The sequence below is a fragment of the Nematolebias whitei genome, chromosome 10 (genome assembly GCF_014905685.2).
Source record: "Nematolebias whitei isolate Nwh7 chromosome 10, NemWhi1, whole genome shotgun sequence".
Classification (NCBI taxonomy): domain Eukaryota; kingdom Metazoa; phylum Chordata; class Actinopteri; order Cyprinodontiformes; family Rivulidae; genus Nematolebias; species Nematolebias whitei.
In genome coordinates this window covers 1,521,959-1,532,567 of record NC_056507.1, presented here as the reverse complement: position 1 = coordinate 1,532,567, position 10,609 = coordinate 1,521,959, and the positions used below count along the sequence as shown (strand labels likewise).

The 10,609-nt window shown below is 42.6% G+C and overlaps 2 protein-coding genes across 2 annotated transcripts in view; one reads left to right on the top strand and one right to left on the bottom strand.

Annotated features, from left to right (window-relative positions):
* Positions 1–10,609, top strand: part of cav2 (caveolin 2) — a 16,842-nt gene that overhangs the window by 824 nt on the left and 5,409 nt on the right. The window lies entirely within an intron of this gene.
* On the bottom strand, positions 1,591–5,153 carry LOC119415364 (caveolin-1-like). Its single transcript, XM_037682495.1, has 2 exons — positions 5,015–5,153; positions 1,591–2,029 (listed from the first exon to the last, which is right to left on the bottom strand). Exons 1-2 carry the CDS (start codon positions 5,151–5,153, stop codon positions 1,647–1,649), a joined length of 522 nt encoding a protein of 173 aa, XP_037538423.1. The 3' UTR covers positions 1,591–1,646.

Genomic DNA, 10,609 nt, shown 5'->3' with positions numbered 1-10,609 from the left:
GAGAGCTCAGGGGCCACAGGTACTGACAGTGAAGAGCTCAGGGGCCACAGGTACTGACACTGAAGAGCTCAGGGCCGGACATCCAGCACTTACTGTCATTAAGTTTGTTTCATGATTTAAAATCTAGTTTTGTTTATAAAATGAACCCGTTGGTGGGCTGAACTGAGCTCACCCGGGGCCCTGATTTGGCCCCCGGGCCACCGGTTGAATAGCCCTGATGTAGAGCTGCTCTGATGGACGAGCAGCTGAGAGCGTCAGTCGTTGACACGCTGAAGCTTTAAGCTCGGCTCTCTGAAGGTCAGCTCACACTTTACAGCTGAAGCTGACGTTCTGTGATGCACATCACCCCCCAGGTTCAAGCAAAGACCTCATGGGATCAGCTTGTGCTCTGAGTACGAGTTAGCAACCACTCCTAGCTACTACCACACCAAGTTTTAGCTCATTATCTGTTGAATTGACTGAGTTGTAGCCATTCAGATTAGCTGCGACGGCCATTTTGGATCATCAGTCTGTTGAAAGAACAATTATTTTCTGAGAGTTCCATTAAAATATGTCCAGTAGCTCACAAGATATTTTGCTAACAGGCAATGGATATAGAACTCTTTTGCCAGGGGTGTGTTGGAGGACAGCAAAGGGTGTCCATAGCCCCCTCAGCCCCCACCTTTGGTAGCATTTCTGCTACACGGGCTGAATATTGCACCGTGAGGTCAACCTGAAGGCTCCGCCTCTGCAGGCGTAACCAAGGAGACGTTTTATTTTAAATCGGGAACACGTTCCCAAAGGTCAACGCATCAGAACAAGGTCGCGGGTTTCTGCACGAACACCCAGACTGCACTCCAACGGCCCTGAAGTTCCCCAAGTCCAACATGTTGGTGTTCATAGAGCCGCGATGAAGAAAAGTCCCCACAACCAGAAGAAGTTCAATGTTTCAGTCAGTTCTGCAGCTGTGGAGCGAAACCAAACATCTGCATGAAGTTAGCTGAGGACACGGCTTTCTGCACCGTACGGTCGTGCACTGGACGGGGGCGTGTGGGGTGCGGGTGAGTGTGGGGGAAGTAGGCAGGCTCAGTGTGTCAGACGGTGGGGGTGGTGGTCGTGGTGGGGGGGTCAGGAAGAGGGGGAGGTGGGTTGGTCACGTGAAGGGAAACAGGAGGAAGGTGGGTGTTGCTGAGTCAAACAGAAAATGGCAGCACTCGATGTTTATCCCTGGTTTGACCCCCTCAACCCCCCCACGCCCTGGAAAAAACAACACGAATGCCCCCTGTACACCCCCCCCGGTTCCACCTCGACCCCCCACACCTCTCGTAAAGACGACAAAATACAGAGTTTGGCTTCTGGCTTTAGATACAGTGAGGCTTAAAAATCCAAACAACCCCCCCACCCCCCACCCTTTCATTTCTGTGCCCACCCTTTTGGTTTTAACATCGGGGGGAGGGGGGACGCTCGTGAAAAATGCGGGACCAGCTGCCAACAGGCCACACCCCCTCCTCTCCAAACATCCCACAGCCTCCCATTTATCCAGAGGTCTGTTTCACCGTCCCCGAACGTTTCCCTCCACTGGTGGTGATGCAGTCCCCCCCCCCCCCCCCCCCGTTCCCCACTCCTGATAATCCTTGAATCCTCCTCTTGCTCCTCCTTCAGGAGCGCTACACCTCCTTGGACAGGCGGATCCGGATGCTGCTGAAGCACTTGCCCATGGCCTCGAACAGCGGGTCGAAGAAGGTGTGCACGCAGATGGAGAAGACGCGGCTGATGCAGTGGGTCTCGATCAGGTAGCTCTTGATGCACGGCACCACGGCCCAGATGTGCACGAAGGACAGGATGGCGAAGAAGATTCCCCAGATCAGTGCCAGCGGGATGCCGACCAGCGCCGTCAGCAGCCGGTAGCACCAGTACTTGGTGACGGTGAACGTGGTGAAACTGGCTTTCCATACACCGTCGAAGCTGTAGGTCCCTGCGGGCTCTGCGATGATGTCCTCAAAGTCCACCTGAAAAAACCAAAGACACAAAAATATTAAAATTCGATCAGCTGATCACTGGTTTGTTGACCGAGGAAGCCATCTCCCTCCACCGCCTGTTACAGCGTCAGATCTTTTCCAAACACAAAAATAATTGTTGTAGTTTAGTCTACAGTGGTGAACCCATGAGGCCCCCCCAAAAACAAGTTGCCTCACATGAAGACGGAGCTGTCGCACTGTTGGTGTCCCCCGCCACTGAGCCAATAGATTTCGTCTTGAAAAATGAGCAACATGCTGGTTAGACGAGATTCATTTCAGAAGTTGGGTTGCCACATCGAAATCCAAGATGGCCAACAACACAACAAACACACACACACACACACACACACACACACACACACACACACACACATATATATAAAATACACTAGGACCCAGAGCATGGGGTCTAAATTGTAAGAAGTGAACTAAGTGCACGTAGCAGGTGAATGAAAATGAACACCATGTTTCAGAAGGAGTGGAGCAGTTCATGTACCAACAAGAATTACAACTCATAGTTCTACAATAATCGATAATATTTTCACAAATGTAACAAATGGGGATGTGATGGGAGGTATTTTAACGAGTGATTTGAGTGATCATTTACCAGTTTTCATGATTTATAAAAATGATCAAAGCATTACAAAAGAAATTACAATTAAGAAAAAAACAATAAACACATCAAAAAAAGCAATGGACAAATTAAAAGATGATTTACATAAACAAAGCTGGAAAGACGTGTATGTTGATGATGTGAACAGATCATATGATGAGTTTATGAATATTTTAGGAGCTCTGTATGAAAAGAATTGTGTGCAAAATAATTGTACAAAGAGAAATGTTGTTGACCAACCATGGATGACGAAAGGGTTGAGAAATACTTGTAAAATAAAAAAGAATTATTTGTATACATGTTTCTTGAAACTGAGAACACAAGAGGCTGAAGAGAAATATAAGAAGTATAAAAATAAATTAGTAGCGATTATAAGGAAACACAAGAAGGAATATTATAGTGATTTATTAAATAAAAGTAATGGTGATATGAAAGCTACATGGCGAGTAATAAATAGTGTTCTGAAAAGTCATAAAGCAAAAACAGGTGTTTCACAATATTTTTTGAAGGATGACGATGAAATCCATGATGAAAATGAAATTGTAAATGGATTTAATCATCAATTTGTGAACGTTGGATCAAGCCTTGCTGCTAAAATACCAAAAGTAGACAATAATGTGAACCATTCAGTTATAGGTTGTGACAACAGTATTTTTCTTAATGGAACTGACAAAGAAGAAATAATGAATGTAGTAAAAAATCTTACAGATAAGAGATCAAAAGACTGGGTGGACATGGATATGATGTTTGTAAAGGACATAATGAGTTATGTTATCGAGCCGTTTACATATATTTGTAATTTATCATTTTCAAAAGGAATATTTCCAGACAATATGAAAGTAGCTAAGGTAGTTCCTCTCTTTAAAAATGGTGATAAATGTGTGTTCAATAATTATAGACCAATATCCTTATTACCACAGTTCTCAAAAATTCTAGAAAAACTATTTGTGACCAGATTAGATAAATTTATTACTAAACAAAACATTCTAAGTAGCAGTCAGTATGGGTTTAGAGCAAAAAACTCTACATCAATGGCTCTCATGGAAATAATGGAACAAATAACTACTGCTGTCGATCAAAAACAGTATTGTGTTAGTATTTTTGTTGATTTAAAAAAAGCATTCGATACTATTGACCACACTATTCTCCTTGAAAAATTAAATAAATATGGTATAAGAGGACCAGCATTACACTGGGTATCTAGCTATTTAAAAGATAGGAAACAGTTTGTACAAATAAATGGTGTAAGATCTGACCTGTGCAATATCACTTGTGGAGTTCCTCAAGGCTCTGTACTTGGACCAAAGTTATTTATTTTATATGTGAATGACTTAGTGAATGTATCAGGACTCTTCAAATGTGTCCTTTTTGCAGATGACACCACATTTTTTTGTTTGGGTAAAGATGTGAAACGGATGTTGGAACTGATGAAGACAGAATTTGATAAAATACAAACTTGGTTTAAACTTAATAAATTATCATTAAATTTAGATAAAACTAAATACATGATATTTAGTAACAAAAAGAGAACTGTTGATAATCCATTTAAAATTGAGGGTGTTGAGATTTGTAGAGTTAATGAGATGAAATTTTTGGGTGTAATCATTGATGAACAGCTAACATGGAAAAATCACATCAATTCTGTAAGAACAAAAATATCTAAATCTATTGCAGTACTATACAAAGTCAGGGAATTATTAAATGATAAAGCTCTGTACATGTTGTATAACACAATCATTGTTCCACATTTAATCTATTGCATTGATGTTTGGGGGAAAGCGTGTAAAACATTTACAAAACCTATTTTTATTTTACAGAAAAGAGCTGTAAGAATTATCACCAGAAAGCATTACTGTCACCCATCAAGCACATTATTTTATCAACTGAACTTATTGAAGTTCCATGATTTGGTAGATTATTGTATTTTATCAGTTATGTATAGGGCTCAAAATAACACATTACCATTAAATATCCAAAGAAATGTTGTTAAAAGACAAAGTTGTTATAATCTTAAGGGGATAGAGATATTTGTCAAACCAAACTTCAGAACTAGTCTGAAGGGAAGGTCTACCTCAATCCAAGGAGTTGGATTGTGGAATGTTCTAGAGAGTGATGTGAAAAATGACAAGTCAATGTGTACATTTAAGAAAAAAATCAAAACTGAATTGTTAAAAAAGTATATATGAAGTAGCTTAGTGTGTGTTTTGTATTAGAATTATAAAAATTAGAAAGAGTTATTCATTTTGTTCTGTTACTTGAAAATTATTATGATTGAAATAATTGTTTGAAAAAAGGGGCAGATATAATAAGATTTTTTCTTCTTTCTGCTGCCTTTCATTTTAAATCTCTCGTATCTTTTTATATTGTTATGGAATTGTTTTTTTAAAATGAATAAACTATATACCATACCATGTGTATCTGGACGTGTTGTGTTGAGGGGAAGTAGGACGGAGCCAGACCAGCAGATCCAGGCCTGGTCTGCAGTAACGAGGCCGGGACCTGTCGTCCATGAGGAGCTGGGAGTAGAGCCACTGCTCCTCCATATCAGGAGGAGTTAGCCGAGGTGTTTTGGTTTTCTGATTAAGAGTCTCCCTCTACTCCTTAGAGCAGAACCCTGGAGAGATTATGGCTACGAGCAGGGAATACGATTGTGACACCCCCAGAGGAACTGGAGTGTTGCGAGGGAAAGGGAGGTGTGGACTTTTCACCTGGACCTGCTGCCTCTGTGACCCGACAACAGATAGGCAGCAGAAAACAAATGCACATCAGGATCAAGAATAAAAACAGATTTATGTGCAGGAATACAATTAAAACCATAATTATTTGAAGGAATACGGCCCCAGCCTTGCAGGCTGCTGACTTGCCGACTGTTTAATGTGCAGGTGCGCGGCTTTCTGTGCTGTCACACCAAACTTCAGCTCGACCTGCACAACTGACTCAGATATAACAAGTTTAGTGTTCACGAACAGCAGCCTCTCCAAAAGGTCGTCAGCTTTAGATGTGCATCAAACTGACTGTTAGTTTGATTAAAACCTAAATCTAAGTACAAGAGTGATCGGAAAAGGGTTGATCTGGGTGAACTGAAAACTCAAGTCCAAGAAGCAACTCACTGAGCTAACGACGACTCCATGGCTGCCTCGTGTGTCTCAACAGTCCTGGTGTGGTGAAATGAATCTGTTGCAGAAACGCTGCAGCCTCAGCTCATTACATGGACATAAATCAGCCGCTTCACTCCGTGTTGAAGTGCCATCCCAGCAGGGTGGGATTCCTCTCTAGAGTTATCTCTTCGTGCTGCGGCTGGTATGCGCTCTGACCTCGGCGCTCATTTCTTCACACTCGTGCTATCTCTCTGCAACTCGGCTTTAGTGGAGCGGATAACGGAAAAATCGTGCAAATTGTGGTGCAAGACCAAATCTGGTATGATGCTTCTCTTTGAGGTGTTGGTCAAATCGGCTTGATTTGGGATTTGGGAACAAACACGCCACATTTGGGGTTTGTGCAAAAATGGTTTTAGCTGCATGAATATTGAGAATTTGTGTGTCTGAAGGAACCGAAAAGTAGCACAAGTGCTTCCTCTGCCTCCCCCTCTCCGTCTCTTTAAGGGTTTCTGAGATCTGAGTCCATACATTCATCCATCCATCATCTTGCTCTTGTTCTGGACTCAGGTCTTTGGGGCAGCATCTTGAGCAGGGAGGTCCAGACATCTCTCTCCACAGCCTCTTCCAGTTCTTCTGGGAGGACTCCAAGGTGTTCCCAGACCAACTGAGAGATGTAGTCTCTCCAGAGTGTCATGGGTCTTCCCCGGGGTCTCCTCCCAGTCAGACATGCATGAAGCACCTCTCTAGGGAGGTGCCCAGGGAGCATCCTTATCAGATGAACCACCTCAACTGTCTCCTCTGGATGTGGAGGAGCAGTGGTTCTACTCTGAGTCTCTCCTGATAACTGAACTTCTCCCCCTGTCTCTAAGGGAGAGTCCAGCTCCTGCAGAGGAAACTCATTTCAACCTCCTGGATCCACGATCTCATTCTTTCAGTCTCTACCAGAGTTCATGACCAGAGGTGAGGGGAGGAACGTAGACCGACCAGTAAACAAAGAGCCTTACAGCTCAGCTCCTTCTTCACCACAACGGACCGGTACAGAGTCCACAATACTGCAGAAGCTGCATCAATCCGTCTGTCAATCTCACGCTCCATTCTTCCCTCACTTGTGAACAAAACCCAGAGATACTTGAACTTGAATATAATGACACCAACAGGACCACATCATCTGCAAAGAGCAGAGATGAATCCTGAGGCCACTGAACCGGACTCCCTCCACCCCCTGGCTGCATCAAGAAGTTCTGTCCATAAAAGTTATGAACAGAATCAGTGACAACGAGCAGCTCTGGAGGGGTCCAACTCCCACCCTGAAGGGTCCGACTTACTGTCAACAATGCAAACCAAACTCTCGCACCGCTTGTATATATATATATTTTATATTATATATATATATATATACATACACCGGACAGTCTGTAACAACGGGCCCCCAATCCATACTCACAGTGCACCTCGAGGAACACGGTTAAAAACCTTCTCCATCATAAATCATGAATTAACCTGAACAAAATGTAATTTTGTAACAGACAGCTGGTAACAACGAAACTAAAGATTCTATTTAAAATGGGTTCTTCACCGAGTTCTGTTATATGTCCACACAACCCTCGTTCATCAGTTGATTTATCTTTTTATTTGCTTGAATAATTAAGATGTTAACTGACGGAAAATAAGAAACAAAAGAAATGTTCAGAAACGGGACTAAACATGTGGAAAAGCAACCAAAGTTTGGACGGCCTTCAGCACCGGGAGCCTGTGCTCAGAACTCCTTCAGGCAGATTTGATCAAGACCATTTTGAAAAAGTCTGGTTCAGGAAAATAAAACATTAGAAAATTGTTGTTAAAGCATTTTAAAAGGAATGCATGTCGCCGGCCATCGCTCTTGACAGTTTTAGACTAAGGCCACGTTCACATGGGACTGCTCTCTTTACAAAACATTATTTTCTCATAACTACAGCATCGTTTCTAGAAATGTTCTCATCCACATGAAAACATAGGAATCATGTGAAATAAAACAGATTTAATTGTAGATCATCTTGAAACTGCTGTAAAATTGGGATGGTTTAAACAATTAATTTTTTTTATTCAACCTTTATTTCTACATGTTAGTCTCATTGAGCCTCGAGGACTCATTTACAAGAGAGACTGCTGAGACCTGATGAGGTGCAGACAATAATAAACAGCCATAAAATGCATATAAAATGAAAAGTAAATAAAAGCAGTGATAAAAAACAGCTACATTATGAAACAATGTAGAAAACTAAAAACAGGAACATCTGCAGGAACTTATCAGATGTTTGAAGCCACTTAGAGAGGTCAAAGGTCGAGAGCTTCAGATCTTTTTACAAGATGTTCCAGGAAACAGGAGCGGAGTAGGAGAAGGTCCTTTTGTCTAGTTCAGTCCTCACTGAGGGAACACTGCAGGTAATGATGTCCTGAGAGCGCACGCTGTAGCTGCACTCACACAGAGACATGTAGGAGGAGATGTATGAAGGCAGCAGACCAGGAAGTGATTTAAAGATGAAAATGTACCAGTGGGAGAGTCTGTGTGAAGTTAATGGTGACCAGTTAACCAGTGAATACTGGGTGCAGTGGTGGGTACGGTAGTTACAGCCAGTTATGAATCTTAGTGCACCATGATAGACAGCATCCAACATCTGCAGCATCCAACATCTGCAGGGTTCTTGTAGGAGCGTTCATGTAAATAATGTCACCGTAATCAATGGAGGGAAGGAAAGTCACAGATAATAATAATAATAATGTGTTGTGTGGTGTCATTATTGTATGTTTCATTATTGTATGTTTCATTATTGTAGGTTTCCATATAATGGCAAAATTAGTCTCTGCATTTAACCCATAGCACCTGGAATACACCCAGGTGGAGCAGTGGGCAGCTACGTAAGCGCCCGGGGAAGAATTGGGGATTGGGTGTCTTGCTCAGAGACACCACGACATGTGGGAATGGCTGGGGATCGAACCTGGGACTTCTGGGTCTTGAGTCGGCTGGCCTGCCTCTAAGGTGTTTCTTAGTGTTCACAGTTAGACAGGATCTATTTCTGAAAAAGAAACCCAGTTTCACACCCACGCACCCACCCAGTATAATGGGTGGGTGCGTGAATGTCTGGGAGTTGTAGGCATGTAGCTGAAACTACATTTTCCTCCCGGAAACAGAATCAGATCATGTTTTAACACAATATAATTCTAAATAACAAAACGGCATACATATATCTAGATATTTCATTAAGTTAAAATATTATCTGATAAAATTATATTTCAGAATCAACCAAGATATCCAAGTATTTGTAGGAATCGACAAACTCAATAGGGACACCATTCCAGGATAAAATCAGAGGAAGGACTGCTGGGACTGACGTCCTGTTTGAAAACAGCATCCCTTTGGTTTTGTCGGTGTTCAGAACTAGTTTGAGACAGAACAAATCTGACTGGATGATGTCAAAGGTGGATTGCAAAAGCTGGAAAACCTTAGCAACTGTTTTAGCTCGACAATAAACAACTGTGTCATCGGCATAGAAATGTAAGGATGCATTAGGAATGCTCTGACCTACATTACCTATGTAGATTGTGAAGAGAGTGGGTCCTAAGACCAAGCCTTGTGGTACACCATTATTGAAATAACTGGAAGAAGTATTATATTTCACTGGATATGTAATATGAACAAAATGGTGGGTGGTGGACTTCAAAACTTTGCATGTGAGGTGGTTGGCAATGAACATTTTTTCACAGAATACTAGTTGTTTTGTTATTTTAAAATGTTTTCATTAAATATTTTAAATAAATAAACCAAATAAAGGAGACAAAAAATATTTCCGTATTTTTATGCACTATAATAAACTCTGAAAACGAGAGTTTTTATACTGTTTCAGTGTATAAAGCCTGTTAGGACATGGTTTTGGTGGACAATAAAGAATGTGCATTTCAGTAAGTTGTTTAGTCTCCTCTCATATCTCTGAGCTGACTCCTCCAGCAGCAGCTTCTGGATCTTCTCCCCCGAGCAGCTGCTGCATAGAGCCGCCCTCTCAGAGCGCAGCCACAAAACCAGCCCGTCATCCATTTAATTTTTCCACTGCTACAAATCTGAAGGAGGACCAGCTCTGAGCCAGTTTCCACAACTTTGATTGAGCCCAAATGAGAGGCCTTCTGCAGAGAGGCACCAACACGACCGCAGCAGGGCGGTGGGGGCCGTTAACGGCTCAACTGTTGTTGTTTGTGCAACTTCATCGGGAACGGCCACATCATTAGGACACTAAATCATCGCTTGTTCTGTCAGAATATAAATTACATCTTTTGTTCAAGTGTTTAAAGGTTTAAAAGTTTCCACGTTCCTCAGTAGTGGAGCTCTGAGGAGTGTTTCAGAAAGACCTTCTTACTTGGAAGCAGGATGGACGGAGGGCGGTCCGGTGGGAGGGTTCATGTGAAACAACGGGGTCTGATGGTCGGCATGTGACCCGTTGGCAGGGCGACTGTATTATTGAGTAAATAAGGTCGAGTGCTATTTCCAGAGCACTGTCTTCAGGCTCTGCCTGACTGGACAAAGTGGGTCCATGAAGGAGACAGTGGGAGTGAATTCACCGGCTCTTCTCTGTGAAGGAGACCCCGTTGTCAGGGAAAATATTTGGTCCAGGGCAGACTGAGAGAGGAGCTCAACCATTCCCCCATCTGTGGCCTTCGTCAGCAGTAAAACTACAGCTAGTTCCCCTCGTCAGCAGTAAAACTACAGCTAGTTCCCCTCGTCAGCAGTAAAACTACAGCTAGTTCCCTTCGTCACCAGTAAAACTACAGCTAGTTCCCCTCATCACCAGTAAAACTACAGCTAGTTCCCCTCGTCACCAGTAAAACTACAACTAGTTCTCCTCGTCACCAGTAAAACTACAGCTAGTTCCCCT